Raw genomic sequence first — 18,332 nt, 5'->3', positions numbered from 1 at the left:
ATAAGGACATTTTTAAGTGTTTATTAATATACAGCATTTGTCAGACATATATATTATTATTATATATTATTATATATTATTACAGCTTTGTTTTACTACTTAATATTGTCATTCTTTATCTGTTCACATGCCATCCTCTGGTTATAAACACTTATATCTGCTTACAACTACAATACAGTGTGTTTTAAACCATTTATTAAATGTTTATATCCCATCTGCTTATGATGCTAAATAGCAGAGATTTAAAGATTTATCATTTCACAAAATCTCAAACCCTTGCAATTTAATGAAACTATTTTTCTATATATATTTTAAATAATATAAAGAGTGTATATAGATTCATTAAATTCAAATAACATTAAGGACCAGTCTGTAAGATTCAGTGACATCTAGTGGGGAGGTTGCAGATTGCAACCAACTTGCAACTCATCCACTTCCCCTTCCAAGTGTGTTGGAGAACCTGCAGTGGCTGCAAAACTTGCAAAAAACATACTTATGTTGTATTAAATTTCTGCCAAGTCCAGTCCTCTAGATGCTACTAATTCCTGCACACTGGTCCTTTAAAAATTAAGCTTTATGTTCAACACAGCCAGTCAGCATCGATTAGCAAATTATTATTTGATTTTGCGTAGTGTAAAATAATGGTGGTGCTGTAAAGATTTCCCAAACTAAACAGAAGAGATCACAGCAGAAATCATTCATGACTGTGTTTATCAGAGCAGAGCAGGGAGGGTGAAAAAGATAAAGTACAGCTGCAGATTTTATTTACTTTTGGACTTCCCCATTTGGCACGAGGACTTGTCTGACAACTTTATGAGCTTTACTTGTTGTAATCAGTGATTCTTACATTATTTCTGTTCAGTCTGTGACTCACTATACGTCACTGTTTTGTTATGTAACACGTAAATCACAGTCTCTGTTATTTGCAGATACTCTGCTCTATATGACTGCTCATCTTTGTGATCATTACAGTCTTTCTCTTTCTCTTTGGTTATGCTGAATCTGACACTTGTTTTCTGTTGAAATATACTAAACAAATCAAGATAGACATGTTGACTTGATGTGATAATGAGTTTTTTTATTGATTCTTCTAAAAAGTGGTATGAAAAAATCATGTGAAATACATTATTATGATTATTTGTGCAGGTGGTTGTTGTACATTCATCATACAGGAGATCCGTCTCTAAAGCCAAACATTAGCTGTAAATGTGATATACTTTTGTCCATAATAGCATAATAGTAAGATTTCCAACATATAAAGTCTCATATCCTTGAATTATGAGTGACTCAGCTGCAGTTAGTAAGCAGGACTGTGTTGGAAACTTGACTGCTTATGAAAACTGTAACTTCTGTTTAGGTGCTCTCGTCTGACTCAGCGGTCTGCAGGCCCATGGTGTTATCAATCCACTCAGTGTAGTGCGAGATAACAGTGTAAATCCCAGGCTTTTTAATTTGGCCACATTTCTTTCCTCCATTGGAGGTGATGCCCACTGCAATGCCGTTGTAAAGAAGAGGACCTCCAGAGTCACCCTGAAAGAGAATAAGAAGACATGCAGAAGGGGCTTAAACAGGAAATGACTTAAAACTGACAACAAGTACAATGTTGACTCCAGTTGTCAACAAGAGGTGTCTGAAAGTGAAAGGTAATTGAGATTACTGAAAACAACTTTACACACCTAGATATCAGGTAACAATACAAAGAATGTAAGAGTCAGTGAGTGAGCTGGCTGTATTTAACGTCAGCATGCTACCAGGATCACCATGACAACGCTTCCAGGCTTCAATGCTTTTAAACAGGGATAGCATTTACCATGTTCACCGTCTTATGTTAGCAAGTTAGCATGCTAAGGTGCTAGATGAAAAGTCATAACACTCCATCTAAGACTTGTTGAGAGAATCCAGTCTGGACCAGACCAATATTATAACAACATTATGATAGCTTAACATTATGATAACACTTCCATAAAGTTTAATTTCTATACTGAACCTTTATCAGTGTCGCTGTGAGCTGGAATGGTTCAGATCTTATTCAGAGCTATTTAATAGCATTTGAATTTCCAAAAAATACTTGATTTATTGAAGCTTATAGCTGACAGCAACATTAATTGGTTTTGCCAGAAAATAAGAAAAACCCATTTGTATACTTTTTGGAGACTGAAAACATAACTGAGCTTGTACCACTTCTAATACAGACAGTTCAAGATTACATGGCACAACTGTTGACAACTGAACAATTTCAATATTTACATTTACTAAAAGAGAAAGAAGTAAAACTTACATCACAACTGTCTTCGACATTATACGGTTGATCACAAGGGTTATTGCATACTTTTTGTGCACATATCATGTTAACGGTGAACTTTCTTCCAAAGTAGTCGCTGCGTTTGCACCGAAGAGAGCTGACTACCCCGATGACCACCTCTTTGAGTTTGTCAGGTCTGAACCCCAGGTTGTCGATGGATCCCCAGCCGGCTGTTTCGACCTCTGCACCTTTATCAGGGTTTGTTCCGCCCGCTCGCAGGTATTCCACAGTTTTAACAGCTTCAGAGATGTTAAATGGACGATCCAACTGCAAAAATAACAAAGAAAATTGTTCAAAAAATGACTGTTTCACATCACTTTTTCAAAAACATAACAGCTCAGTCATCAAGAATACTGTGCCATTGACAACTGACATAAAATACACACTTACTTTAATTAAAGCAATGTCATTATCATAATTTGATGGGTTAAAATCTGGGTGATTATGAAGCTCCGAAATGTCAAAGGTTTGCTTTGTGTCCTCAGGTTCACTCAGAGAATGGACACCCAACACTACTTTCCTTCCATTTGGCCTGTAAAAAGAGCATTACATTATTGCATTATTGAATAATCCTCAAAACATACAAATACATAATAACACAATACTCATTTTCTATTACATAAATATTAATCAGAATCACAACATGTGGGCATACACTTGACAAAAAAAATTACACGTTCTCCTACAAAATGATTGACTGAAGTTAATTTAAAAATTCATTCACAAACAGTACAAATACATAAGATTATACAGTATTTACACAAAACCCCACAAACAACAACATGTCCTCTGGAGTGAAATATACAAGATTTTTCTTCATCTTGTTTTTTCTTTTCCCAAGGTTACAAACTACATTCATCATTCTTCGAAAAAGGCAGCAGCCTCACCCTGTTGGCATACAGTGAACTGCAGTCATCACCCACTGATCAGCGATCACAAACCCTCCACATTCATGTTTCATGGTCTCTCCTGGTATCTGAATGGAGGCCATGTAGGGCCGAGAGTGTGGCACTACTTCTCTGCCACCGATTATGCCCTCAGCTGAACGATCAAAACACACAACCAGAGAGAAAATGTTGAAAAATCCAAAGAGCTATTTTCAACATTTCTGGATGGACGACATGATAACACCATGCAAAGTATATACAGAGTATTACATGCCAAAAGGAACAAAGTAGTTTCATAATAATGGAGCATTTTAGCATAAAATCAGTAAGTGCAATCAGCTAAGTGTTAAAAAATACAATCATGAGCATTTGATAATAAAACAAAATAAAAAATCTATGCCAATGGATAGTAGATAAAATAGATAAAATATTAGAAAATAAACAAACTCACTCTGTGAAATGAGGGCAAAAACAACAACCGCAGCAGCCACAAACGCTTCTTTCTCTGACACCATGATGTCGGTTTAACTTGAGCAAAACCAGCATCTCTGGTGTTTTTAAAGGCTTCCACTTTAAAGACAGGAAACATAAATCAAGTAGATATGTTGCAAGACACGGGTGGGAGTTCATCAATCCTCCTGTCTTTGTTTCCAAGAATGAAAAACAGGAAAACATATAACATGTACTTTGACATCTTTTATTTTGTTTTGTATTTTTGTATTATTTTTTACCTTAAAATACTCTAATGTCAAAATATTTCTTGTCATTTAATTGTGTTATTTAGTATGTTTTTTGCAGCAAAGTTTAGATCAGAAGCAAACAAATGCAATCATGTCTTTACATAAAAACAGAAGGAAAGCGTCCACGGACATATGTACTTGATTGCTTCAACATTGCTTACATTTATCGCACACATGTAAGACATTTCAAGTTACATAATACTGAGATTTGGATGAACCCCTCCTGACTTCATGCACTTTAACACAACACACGGAGGAAGAGGACACTGTCTTCTTCTTTTTTTCCCGTAACTCCAGCAGGAAAACATAAAACACAGCCAATCCAGAGCAGGGAAAACTATCAAGTTAACTTGACGTAAGATGTAAATTTAATGTTGGCTTAAAAATCTGTCAGATTATCCAGCATGTCTTTCACAAAAGTGAAAAATATAGAATAACACTGGAAATCTTTAATGTGATGTCAAAATATAGGCTGATGCAGATTGAGACTATTCTTATTAGTATGTTTTTTGCAGAAATTTATCGCAAGAATACAATCTACAGTAAATACAATACAATTTGAATCTCAAAGAAGGAATACATAAGTGTTAAACGCAGATGTAAATCATCAATAACGGATCAAACATCTGAGTAACTTGTAGAAAAACAGTTAGGGAGTTGTGCAAAGGACAATATCGATGGCTGAAGAGCAAAACCTCCTATCTGAAAAATGCACTTTTTTGAGAAAACTAAAAAAAACTTGTTTTCTTGCAGAATGCTATTTGTTAAGGATACCCAACACATAATACACTGTTTTTGGACTATATTATCATATTATGTGTTAACAATACTGACTAGATATTAATGCCTCGCAAAGTGCAGATAGGAGCTTTTGCACTTGGTGCAAGTTGGAAGAGGTTCTACAAAACGATGCTCTAAATTAAGTTAATAATTAAAATTAAATCAAAAATAAAATTAAGTTTGTTTTCAGGTAATAAGATGTAGTAAATGTAATAGTTACTACATTGTAGTATACTACAGTCAGAATTCCTTAAGTGTGAAATTCCTTAAATTCAGTGTATTCGCTTCCTTGTCCGCTGGAAATGAATGTTCAGTGATTGTGTAACACACTCGTGCTGTTGCCTCTCTACACACCCAGGGACTCTGCGTTGTGTTTTTGTTTCCTTGTGTGACTTTTCTGTCGCAACGAAGGGCGGGATTATCTTGCAGACAGACTGAATATGAGCAAAACCTTCCTTGTTCTCATCATCCAAAGTGAAATCTGCCAATCAGAAAATTCTGCAGATAGAAGGTTTTACGCTTTGGCCATCGATATGAACACTTGATTTTCAAAATCTTAATCCTAAATCCTATAGTGTGTATTAAGGTGCTGCCTTACATGGCTCACAATCAAAAATTTGATTCTGACTGTGACTTGAACAAGTTGGAGTTAAAATGTCAGTCTGTCTAGTCTCCTCCACTGTCAGCCAGTGCAGAGGAACCTGAGCACAGATACTGAGCAAGAGGGTATGTAAAGGAATTCCTCACTGTCTTGTTCTTCAACACTGTCTGACAAAGAGAAGAAAGCCCAGACATGAACAGAACCACATAGCAGACCTCCCCACCTCCCCACCCCCCACCTCCAGACTTCATTAGAAAGGTGACAAAAGATTGATAACATATTACACTGAAGACCCCTGGAACATCTTTCCTCCTGAAGCACCGAGGAACACACAGATTCAGATTAGATAATTTTTCAAACATGATACTGACATGTAAATTAGCCTGTTTCGCAATAATATCTAAGTATTCTCTGTGTGGGAGATGATCCATCTCTCGCACAGCCCATCTGTCATAAATCCCTAATATACACAAATATATTACTAACATCAATCTAAATGGCTTTTTTTTTTATAATCCAACCAAGAACCAAGAAACTTCCAAGTGACATTTTTAACAGATTTCTTTCAGCACCACACCATTTATTTATATGCATTTATTATTTCAGCATTTAAGTAATACTTATGCACATTGCTCAGGATTATTTATTCGTTAATTTGTTGATCTGTCTCAATGAAATGGTTTATTCATGTAATTAATTGAGCTTTAGTTATTAATTTGTGTATCGTCATTTCATCCTCCGTAAACTTTAATCAGTCATCACTGACAAATTGTTTTTTGTAGGCTAAAATATGAAGGTATCTTCAGCAGACTCACTGATGAGAATAAATAAAATGTGACAAGAAGAGTGTTGCAGATTAGGGTATGTGTAATTGTGCAGTTTGCAGTGTTTTCTTCTTTTTTTTAAGTTCATTTTATTTCATTTTTAGTCTTGTTTGCTGTTTTGACCAGTTGTTGTTTGCATTAAAAACACGTTTTTCCATCGTCTACCTGTGTTTGTTAATTGTTTTTTGCCACGTGTCTCCTTTTTTCCCTTCAGTATTTCAATCCCACTTTACCATGTTCTTTCTCAGTGTTCTCCTGAGCGATGCTACCACATTATCTACATCTTCAGCACTAATGAACGAGTAAAGCCAGTGAGAGAAAAATGATCAGGCTAAAGCAGGAATCTGCAGAAAATTCACTTTGTTGTGTAAAAAACTGTAAAAAGTCATTTTCACGCTGACAAATGATAAAACTTAAGTAAAGTTAAAATTGTTAGCATGCCAGCATTTTAATCCATGTTCAGATGATCCAGTTTATCTGAACTCGACTCTCTTTGTTCTCCGTGTGAGAGCTGATACCACTCGGAAAAATCCTGTTAGCCTGTTAGCTCAGCTGGTTCAGAAGATAGTTTAGTCTTTAAATATATAATTTCCCTCTTCTAAAATATTTTCCTCTGAGCAAATTTACATTAGACAACAGCTAATATGTCTTTATGCAGTGTATAATGAAAATGAATAAGCACTCTTGTTGGTGAAGACCATAATTGTAGTGTCATGAACGGCTCCCAGTAGATGTCTTGAAATAAAAACGACACCCTTATTTCCGCCTGTATTTACCTTTTGTCTTTTAACTTGGCATCGGCGTGGTGTTACTTGTCCAGACAAACTGCTTGAACTTGTTGCACAGAACTCAACCCATAAATTTATTTCTGCCTCCAGCAGCAGATCTGATAAATGTTTGTTCAGAGGAAACTCACATTCTCTGGTGTTTGGACAGAATAATCCTGTTGAGAAATATCACCCTCGGTCTGGTAGGATTTCAGTTTGTATATGAGAACTGCTCCATTTAAACCCAAGTAAATACTCCTTCATTCTTCATTTATTATTGAAAACCTTAATATTAAAGTCTGGCTCTCTATGTTACACTATAATTGGGATTCATTAATAGGAAATCACACAGGAAGCTTCCTAGGAAATTAACAGGGAATTACTATATAAACTTACTATAGTAAAATAAAGCTTTACCAACATCATCTTTGTGTTGTACACATACTCCAGATCACAGACAACATATACTGTATTACTGTGTGAGTTATATGTTCTTTTCTACATCAGCTTAAAGTCTTCTGTCTTGAGTTTTGCCTTTGACTGTACAGGTTTGACTCCTTTCTGAAGAAATTGAGTCACTATAATTTTAGACCTGCACTGCCCTCTGCAGGTACCAACAATGTAGTACAAGACAATAGGAACATTTCATCCTGTAAAAATGACTTGCTGCCTTGAAATTGAATGTAACCTAAACTGTGAATGTGAATGAATAAAATATATAAACTGAATATATGTTAAAGAGTAACATAAATGAACAAATGTCCCGTCATGTTGAAACGTGAATGAACTGAGGTCTATTATATTGACATGGATACCAATTGTTTGTCATTATGAATATTTCCCAGAAATAGACACATTATGATAATTAAGATTACAAAAGAAAGCTTGGTAAGAGTTTCCTTTCTTAATGTCTTTAGGGATTTGACCTGCCGATGATCATTACTGTAAAAGTGGGGAAATAATACGTGTGCAGGATTTTTCCTGAAGATTTTCCTGCTCCTCGACAATTAACTCGTGACTCAGCTACTCACAATTACACGTCAGGAAGAACATAATAACTAGAAATTACAGGTTAAAACTGACAAAGACATCTGTATCCACCTAGATGATGATGAGTTAATTTAGCTACAAAAACATTTTCTGTAAAACAGAGTACACAATACCCCTGAGTCATTCATAAATCAACATCTCTGAGTCATTCATAAAACATCCTTCAAAGCCATTTCTTCACTTCTTCACTTGAATATTTGACATTTCATAGATTTTAAACTCTGACTATGCATTTTTTTGGGGATATTTTTAATATTATATCTATTAAAAATCCCTCATGATTGCTCTATAGCGCTGCATCAGACTTTCAATTGTCACCTGAGCGTTTTTGTTGTTGCCATGGAGAGGAGTTACAGCTACATCTGTAGCCTTGAGCAACCAAGCCCACCCAGCCAGGTATGCGGTGTGTGTGTGCGTATGTGTGTCTGTTGCATGTGTTCATGTGTGTGTATGTGTGTGTGTGTGTGTGTGTGTGTGTGTAGACATCCATATCTGTTCATCCATGTGTGTGGTCTGGCACTGAACCAGTTATCAGAGGTGAATTAACAGAGTCATTTTCCACTTTATGTTTTCTAAATGTTTCATTACACTCTCTTTCTCTTTCTCTCTCTCTCTCTCTGTGTGTGTGTGTGTGTCTCTATGTGTGTCTCTCGTCCCTCACTCGCTCATTCCAACCCCTGCTTCTCATTCTCAGACACTGAGTCAGCGAGCCTGTCATTCTGTCTGGGAGGCTTTCTATCCATCAATCAATCATTCAGTCTCTCTGTTGGTCTGTCTTTTCATTATTCAGTCAGTTTGTCCATCTGTTCTTTTGCTCATTGCTCTCAGCCTATAGCTTTGCTTTTTTTAACTATTGACTTACCATATTTTAAAGCATACAGACAACCAAGAAGATTATAAATACAAATATACAGTTCACTATGGTCTCTCTTGTGCTGAAAAACACTTTAAAAGCACAGTCAGATCTCTATAAAGGTCTATCCGTAATCCAAATGCACACATAAGGGTTGCGCAACACCAACATTCAAAAAAAAGGATTTGAACCTGCTATCATTTCCAAACTGGTTAACAGGCCTTTTCATACAAGGACTTAAGCTAAACAACTACTACATCTAAAAGCGATGTTGTTAAATGCTTATTTAGATCAGTAATATTTGTAATTACAGAATTTCAATTATTTATCATCTGTGAAAGGTACATCGTGGCGATTTTTCATCTACAAGTCAAAGGTTGCAATAGTGAATATACCTCTGATTTAAATGTTCAAAAAATACACAGATCGGGCCTTTAAAGCAGACACATTTTAACATATTCAACTTAATATGACTCACGTGTAGCCTCATGTGTCAATGTGGTTTTACAGAAACCTGGCACATTAGTCATACACAAACATTCATGTGATGTGTTGAGGTGAAAAAAAAAAATCACTTTTCACTCTTCACAAATCACAAATCACCTCTTAGCTCAGCGATCATTATGACAGCTGCCAACACACACACAAAAAACTGCATTTGCAAAAACAGTGGTAGTAATTAACACCAACAGAAACGCAATGAAAGGTTTTATATAAAACTACAAACTTTACCCTTGAATTGACCTTCGGTTTGAAGCAATGCATGAAGTAAGAAACAATTTCTTCATGTGAGTGATAATATGAAGGATTAACAATTGAATTAAAGAGCTTCTCATCACACCCAACTCAACCTCATTAGACTCGGATTGGCCCAAACGAAACTCTGAGCTTGTATGGCCATGTTAGGTTTATTTATACAGCTCAAAATCACAAGTTTCTCCCAGAGGGCTTTTTGGACAATCAGTACAGCGATGATTATAAGACAATAGCCCTCAAGAGCATAATATACCGCTTTCCAAAACCGTGACACATCACTCTTAAAAAATAATGATATTTTATGTTCCTCAGGTGCTGTTGGCTCAAAACTCCACCTGCACTGCAGTTATTTGTTCTCACGGCACAAGAAGAGAGGCTGTCTGACACCCGTCCAAAGCTTCCTGCCACAGCAGATCCACTCTGACACTCCTCTTCACAGATGTTATACGAAATCCTACAGCACACCGTACAGATTATTACAGGAAACAACCACAGAAAGTCTGAGATGCAGGTTTTTACCTTCCTAAAGCAGAACTATTCTCCTGTTCTGCTAATTTTACTGTATTTTAATGAAATGTTACTGTAGCGTCAGTGTGATGCGCTACTTTAATATGAAGGAAAAAGTAAACACAAACAAACATTGACTTTGGTTGGCAATTACTCAATATTTATCAGGACATCCCTACTTTTAAATGAGCTCTGTGACTTTCACTTCATGTTAACAGACACTTCAAACAGAAGCTTGGGCCCCACTGGGACCCTGGTCCAGTGCTAAGTAGGGCCAATCAGTAATCCATCCATGAATCTGTACAGGTACATACAGGTTCCTCTATCCTCAGACCCTTGATTAAGATATGGAAAAACTCCACAAAACAAGCCTTTATCAGTGTCATGTAAAAGGTTGACAGAAATGATAAATTTCAGGAATAAAATCCATCATTTTGCAGGATATTTATGTGTTGGAGTTCATGTTTGTATCAGTTGGAGCTGACAGTAATGTTGCCTGGTGCAGCTTTGCTTTTTAAATGCTGTAATGCAGACAGGAAAAATAGAAATCCTTGTGTAAAAATTAAGTCAAAATCGTGCACACTCCTCTATTTTCCACCTTTGTCTGTCTCTCCAGTCGAGTGGTGGTCTTCTACTGTGTTCTGGCGTTGCTCCAGAAGAGGGGGATTACTGTTAAACGGGTATAATCTCTGCTGTTTCCTCCATCAGTCCAGGCCCATCTGATGGGAGCTGGTGTTTAGAAGGGGCTCCACAGGACGAGATACTCTTTAACTGTAATCTCTCTAATCTCTCTTCTTACTGCAGGCCAGGGTCCCACAGACCTGCCATCTTCACAACCCTGCAGTTCTCATTCATATTTCTTACAAAGTCATATGCAACACATGACAGTCTGTATTTTCAGTTTGGAAAATACAGGCACTTTTTAAAGGTGTGTATGATTTTTTCCCCCCTGTAGGAACCCATAAAAATAATTATAGTGCTTTTAATTTATGTAATATATATTTAGCTGAAGGATGATACATATTCAGGTAAAGACCTTATAAAAAACTGTCTCACTAAGTTCCCTTTTATTTGGATATGGCTTTTTAAACAATAGAAATGGAAAAAAATTAAATTATGTTTTTAAAAAAGGAGAAAACGTGCAAGGTTTCATATGCGAACACGTAATATTTGCCATTTTTATAATGAAAATTATTGTATTTCCTTCTTTCTGTCACATGTACGGCAGTTGAAAACAGTTTGTGAAATACAAACATCTTTAAAATAAAAATAAAAATGAGAAAATTGTGTCCAAAAATGTCAAAATTTCAAATGCAGCAATCTGATACGGTTCATGCATTTAACAAAATTCAACCATATATGTGCATATATGATGTTAAATATGACCTGCATATGTGCGTCAGTGTGTTTATGACTATTTTCCCATCAAAGGGTGAATCCTGTAATCTGGCATTGTTTGTGAATCTGGTGTGAATGTGTGCGATTGTGCATTTGCATAATCGTGTGTGTGCAGTATGTCAGGTATTACAGCCATATTTTTGATGAGATGTGTCACTGTACAAGTTTGAATATGCCTGAGTGTGTGTGTGTTTATACGTGTGTGAAATCCATCAGTTTGTTTTCTCAGGAATGGTAAGAAGTGTAAAAGCATCTGCTTTCTGTCAGCTAGTCCATTTTTCCCAGTTAATGTGTGTGAGAGTTTTTAACTGTATGTGAGTGCGTCAAAGCCTCCATGTTTCCCAGGAGAACGCTGAATCCTGTAAATCTGACATTTCTCTTCCTTTTGGTGGTCCCAGGAGGATCGCCGGGAGATTCCACCTTTCCCACATCACTCCTTGATCCACCTGACTCCTCCTCGCCTCGCCCATAAGCCTGCCTTTTGTCCCCATCTGCGCACAACGCTCAGTTTGTTTGTACATCCAGAGAACAGGGTGAGAATGTGCGACAGTCCCACAAGACTGGAACTGGCTGCTCACATTCCCACAAAGAAAGAGAACGTGTCTCACAGCACATTCATAAAATAAATAAAACCGGATGTGTCTGTAATTACCTGGAAGGAATCAAAATTAATCCCTAAATAAACAACTGAACTTTAAAAAAAAAAAAAAAATCTGTGGAAAGAAGTTACTGCCAAACATCTCAAGGGCCAAAGTTGGACACATGACTTGAGAAAAAGAAAATAACATGCTGAGAAATAAAAAAACTTAAGGCTGGAAAGACATTAATCTTCCTTTTAGTGTCTATTCTGACAAAAACGAGCATTTCAAGTCAGACAGAAAAATAAACAAGTTGATAGATAGATTTTCTTCAGTTTAAGTGTATCTGCTGTGTATACATTTTTTTATTTATTGTCAATAACTTAATATTTTTAATCAAAATGAAGCAGTTCTGATTTTCTCTCAGATTTTGAAAAATTGAAAATCAAATGAGAAAGATAGTGGGATAAAGTGAGATTACTTTTATATATTTTAATGAGGTTTTGGTGTATCAGTTTGAGGAAAAGTGAATAGAAATGGGAATTTTTTTTCCAAGGAGGAAAGAAGGTTTTATGACAACATTTCTTTTGTGTGGAAAGAATGTTTTTATAACTAATAATGATGTGACTCAACAGTCTGACGTCTGATGAAGCATTTGGCTTTATTGTACAGTATGCAGTCAAATACACTGGAAATTAGGTTTGGCAGCAATTAACCTGAAGCTTTTGTTTTGCAACAGGTCAAAATGTTTGCAAAAAAAAAAACAAAACTGGCACTGTTACTTGGAAAAATCTTGAGATAATAATGTACTAAAGACAGAAAAATTCAAAACACATGAACAGTATGAATTGTAGGGGTTAAAAGAGCAGCCACAGTGGGACACTGCAAAAGTAGGAAGACAAAGACAAGAAGAGGGGACAAAAAAAAAAGGAGGGAAACAAAGAGAGCATGAGACACACAGGCAGAGAGAGAGAGAGAGAGAGAGAGAGAGAGAGAGAGAGAGACTGATCTGGGACCGCGAGCCTCGTCTGAACATGTCGTGAAAGTGAGGTTTTCAGACGCTGTAATTTACACAGATTCAGATTCAGATCACTTTGGCAGAATATCGGACCACCTGCATTTCGGCTCATGTGAGCGACTTCCAAACTCCTGAGAGCGAAGACAGAAAACCGGTGTTTTAGCCTACTAAAGCGTGAGATCTGAGGCCAATAACAGCTCACGGTGCACCTCTGACAGTCTGACACCTCCAGTATGTTTGGGTGTACATGTGTGTGTCTTTGCCCGGGGGTATTCAGAGGGTTTAAAGCAGCTGTCAGTGCTAAGGAAGATGAATCTATATTGGAAGCTGTCAATGCTTTAATTGAGGCAGCTGGTTGTGGATCGAGCCACTGTTTCTTCTCTCTCTCTCTGTCTCCCTCTCAGTATCTCTGCCTACTTATATCTTTGTCTCACTTTTTTTTAAAAAGGGGGTATTTTTGGCTTTAAGGGACATATTACATAAGAGATAAAGGGTTTAAAGAGAAAGCTGAAAGTCCTCATGTGGATTTGTAACACAGAATGATTTATGGCATGAATCTCTGCCAAATTCTTTACTGATATGAATACACATTATATAATGTCGGTGTTACCTTACAATAAAAGATACTGTTTATAAGGTGTTATGAGACCAACACACAGCAAGAATTAAAGCACATCATTACACAGCACAATTCTTCCATCTCTTTATATTCATGGATGAACTCATTTCAAAGTCAGTCAGCGGTTTGAGCTAACGTCGAATAATTTCCCAGTTCTCAAAAAAAAATTCCTTTTCCTTAAGAACAAATATAATCCCTAAAGCACGGTGCACTGGAGAGGAGCTGAGCAATGTGTTTTATGTTTAATGGCTCCGAGGGGCAAAACACAACAAATTTACGGAACAGATTTTTTTTTCTTCAGAAAACACAATATTTAATTAAAGAAAAAAAAAATCTGTTTCCATAACCTGTAGAAGAACAAGTCTGTAGTTGTAAATGGAGCACTTGTATTGCAGAATCAATGTGGTCTCCCTAGCAACAAGTCCTCCAAATTAAACGACCACATAGGTCGTTTGTACCTGCACTCCAGAACAACCCATAAGAGCGTAATATGCCGATTTCCAAAATTGTTACAAATCATTATGATGTTTTGTAAAGATGTTTTGTGATGTGACAACGCTGTGGTTAAGGTCTGGTTATGTTTAGGCACAAGAACCACTTGGTTAGGGTTAGTGAAAGATCACGATTTGTGTTAAAATGTTCACTTGAAACGTGGTCACTGCTTCCTTAAAGTTTGGCAACATTTGTCGTCATGGCAACAGTAAACACCACGTTATGGCTGACAGTTGGAAACGGGAAGTGAACAGCGGTGTCCTACTCCTTATTCCACTTTTTGCCACTTTTTGCCATCTTACTAACTCTCTAGCTATCCACCTAATCTGCCTCCTCCTAATACGGAAGTCAATTTATGTAGACGTCATCTGAACTGCGTCACTCCGGGTCAAAATTACTACGGTCGCTAGTTGATGTCTGTCACTCAAACGTCACTATAGGTCATTTTTGGCAACTGAATTTACGACCTATAGGGTAGTTTTTCTTGGGAGGACAGGCTCCCTCATGGGGTGGTGTATAAATAGCATAGCACTTTTAAGGACATTTTGTGTTTCATGTCTGACGTATTTTAAGCTTTTTGTGTCATTTAACGCTGCCTCTTTTTACGTGTTGGTTAGGATTAGGGAAAGATCATGGTTTGGGTTAAAATGATCAGTAAAATGTGGTAAAAATGTCCCAACATGACAGTAAAAATGTCCGGTTTAATGGTGAATGATCATTTTAACCCAAACGATGATCTTTCCCTAATCCTAACCAACATGCAAAAAGATGCAGCATTAAATGACACAAAAAGCTTAAAATATGTAGACATGAAACACGAAATGTCCTTAAAAGTGCTATGCTATTTATATGCCACCCCATGAGGGAGCCTGCCCAACGTGATGGTAAAAAATGTCCAGTTAGCAGTTTCAAACAGCGCTCTCCTGCTGCTCTTGCAACTTTTTGCCAACTTAATATCTAGGCATCCACCCAACCAGCCTCCCCCCTAATAAGCCAAATCACCTTATAAAAGAAAAGAAAGTCACATTATATTGATGTCACCTGAAATGCATCACGTCCGCTGTCGTTCAAAATGTAACTATAGGTTGTTTTTGGTACTTACTTAATTTATGACCTAAATGGCATGAAATGACACAAGAAAAGCAGAAAATTCATAGTCATTGTAGTCACACTAAATGACTTAAGAAATTCACATGTTATTCATAAACCATTCAGTGATACCAGGCTGGCAAAATGGACTGAGCCAGAAAATCCAAAGTTGTTCAGGGAAGAGGCCCAGGCGGAGCTGTGGTGGATTAAACCGGCACCAATTGTCACATGTTCACCGAAATTTCCCCTGCACTCGGCCCCGAAAAGAGATGAGATGTCACATTTGTGATGCAGGTAATAAATAAATCAGAGTGATCACAAACTATAAACAGCATATGAGAGTGACGCTACAGTTTGCAGTCTGGTAGTGTGATATTTACTAAAGATGGTGATGATACACAGCAGCAGTGTTTCTATTGACTAAATGAGCATATGCTGTCAGACAGTCTTCAATAGTAGTGAATGGGAAACGGAGTGAATATTCATTGAATGCAAACCAAGCATCAACATCTCCTTAATATCAATCCTCTCCTCCTCTGCAATACTTTTATCATCAACAACACAGACGGTAGAACAAGAGAAGTTAAATATTCAGACCCTCATTTTTAGACACGAACATTTCCAGGGAGAAGTTTGGGGTTTTCCAGTGTCACTGCAACATAATATAATATAAAATGTAGCTGCATCTGACAGTAGGTCCACACTGGCTTTAACATTCGGTTTTAGTTTCCTTGATTTCTAAAAAAAAAAAAAAGCTACAGATTGCAATATTATCAAAGTTCTTGCACACCATTAAGTCTGAATAACAGGTGCAAAGGATCAACAATTGTTGACTTGCAAAGGAAACAAAGAATCCTGCATACTGACCATTATATCATATTAACTTTATTAATGACGTTTTGGTCCTCAAACATTGGTCAGGCAAAATTTATAAAGACCTGATGCCTGAAATGTCCGAAATATTGTTAATAAAGTTCGTACAAGTGATGGACAGTGTGTGGGATTTTGCTTTTCCTTTTCAAGCTAAAACAAATCTACAAAAATACAATGAATATCAGAATTTTTAAAATAGCATTTGCAGTGTTACTCTGGTGCATAATCAGCAACTCATTTGCAGTTTTACTTTTCACTTTCTATTACCAGAAGCATTTTCTGAGCTGGCAATAGAGAGGACCGTGTTTACAGTAAACTGTGGTGATTAGTGTCCCCTTACACCAGTAAACATATCAACTTTTGGGTGCGTAAGGATGCAAAATCAGTTTAAACTGAGCTGCTCCTATAAAAAAAAAAAAATCAAAGTATTTTTTTAATGAAAGTGTGTAAAAACCTAAAACCAAACACTATCTGTTAGATGTGGTTGAAAGCTAGCAGCAAAATAAGCTAGTAGGTGAAAGCTGAATTATTTTAAGTGTTTTGTGTCTCTCATCTAAATAACTTGTGAACTGTTCTTCATGTCAATCAGACTGAGAGTAAATACAGATCAAAGCAATGTGAACATAGCTGGTTTATAGCAGGAAGGCTGCTGGTTCTATTCCCAAGTAGACCAACAAACATTGTGATGTCACATCTGGTCCATTTGGGACAACGAGCTCTAACATCTACAGTTTGATTGGCGTGGATGCTGACGGTGTGTTATTGATGTCGGGGGTGTGACGAGTTGCCTCCTTTGAAGCTGGTGTGACTAAGTGTTGGATGCAAACTTGGGACAATCAAGGCAGCAGGGAAATAGCTAAGGGTCACTCACAGGCGCTGACCCCTCCAACCATTTTCACACAAGATAGAGAGTCACTCAACGAGGGAGAAGACATGGAGTGAATCTTCCTGTGCTGCTGATCTTTGATCCTGGCTTAAAGACGCACACACACCAGAAAGTGTCAGGAGATTAAAATGTTCACAGGTGAATTATCTGAAAGATAAACTTTAACGTAATTTTCTGTAACTGACAGTCAGACTGACACACTCAGTCTGAACAATTGTTCAGATTTGTTCTGCAGTGAGTCTGGAACGCGATACAGGCTAAGACAAATGCCAGGAATCATTTGCAAATACATGTTGACCCTCTGGCAATCACACACATTTGTGCACCTACAGACACACACACACACACACACACGTGAGATCTGGAGAATCAGACTGGCATCTTTGAGTGGGTGTCATCCACAGCAATGAAAACAAAACACCAAATCTGAAGGATCCCTACTGTCAGTCAGAAGAAAGGCAATCTCTTTTATTTCAATGAGTGTAAACACCTGGGGATTCTGAGACTAATTTGTTGAACATAGTTACAGTTGTCAAGGTAAAATCTGCCCCATTTGAAGCACCTCTCCCTGCAATGTTTACGTTGGAAGTGGTTGATTCCTCTGCCTCTGGCGTATTATGGCTAGACAGGGCCGATTGTCAATAACTGTCACCCACAGAGGGGAGGAAGAAACAGGGCCCATCTGCCTTTGCCTGCCATGTAATTAGCACTAAAACAAAATGCTTTCTGTTGAAATGCAGAGACTGGCACCCCTGCCAAGCACACATAGCATCGCAGGCCCAAAGAAAACATTGATGGGTGGCATGATGGAACATAATCGCCCTTTTCCGACTCATGAGGTATGCAAATGACAAAGATCTGGGACACAAAGGCACTATTACAAGCAAATTAAAAACATTTGAACTATGCCATCTATTCTGCAATGTTGTCTCCCGGTGCGTGTGGGTTTGTGCAGACGCAGCAAGACAACACACCTAAAATCCACCTGTTCCCCCCAGGGCTCGACGCTAAACGAGCTCTCCGGGAAAGTAAGAGAAGCGTGCAATCCAAACTGGTAACAGATATATGTGAATATTAAATGCACTTTATATTATCCTCCCCTACCCCCCCAAAAAAACAACTGCGCCATTGTGCTCGGGACGCGTCTGTGTTTTCATCTGTGGGTTCTGCTAATGGGACTGATAAATAGGGCTCTCTAAGTGGCTTCCCTCTGGATTTCTCTCAATCATAACATCTGTGCCAGATCATAGTTGGATTAGATATTTCTGTGTATAAACTACCAGTGAAGCAAACTGACAAAAGTAATAATAAT

The 18,332-nt window shown here is 37.3% G+C and overlaps 1 protein-coding gene across 1 annotated transcript; it reads right to left on the bottom strand.

Moving 5' to 3' along the window:
- Window positions 1–1,057: 1,057 nt before the first annotated feature.
- Window positions 1,058–3,743, bottom strand: cfd (complement factor D (adipsin)). Its single transcript, XM_042388626.1, has 5 exons — window positions 3,641–3,743; window positions 3,190–3,343; window positions 2,693–2,834; window positions 2,279–2,569; window positions 1,058–1,530 (listed from the first exon to the last, which is right to left on the bottom strand). The coding sequence occupies exons 1-5, from the start codon at window positions 3,702–3,704 to the stop codon at window positions 1,354–1,356; spliced, it is 828 nt and encodes a 275-aa protein (XP_042244560.1). The 5' UTR covers window positions 3,705–3,743; the 3' UTR covers window positions 1,058–1,353.
- Between the last annotated feature and the right edge of the window lie 14,589 nt (window positions 3,744–18,332).

The sequence above is a fragment of the Thunnus maccoyii genome, chromosome 16 (genome assembly GCF_910596095.1).
Source record: "Thunnus maccoyii chromosome 16, fThuMac1.1, whole genome shotgun sequence".
Classification (NCBI taxonomy): domain Eukaryota; kingdom Metazoa; phylum Chordata; class Actinopteri; order Scombriformes; family Scombridae; genus Thunnus; species Thunnus maccoyii.
This window is presented reverse-complemented; position numbering and strand designations above follow the sequence as displayed.

Coding starts and splice junctions, on each gene's coding strand:
- cfd (XM_042388626.1), bottom strand. CDS start 3,704: ATGGTGTCAGAGAAAGAAGCGTTTGTGGCTGCTGCGGTTGTTGTTTTT. Junction 3,344..3,640: donor TTTTGCCCTCATTTCACAGA/GTGAGTTTGTTT, acceptor TTGATCGTTCAG/CTGAGGGCATAATCGGTGGC. Junction 2,835..3,189: donor GTTCACTGTATGCCAACAGG/GTGAGGCTGCTG, acceptor CTCTTTTTACAG/GCCAAATGGAAGGAAAGTAG.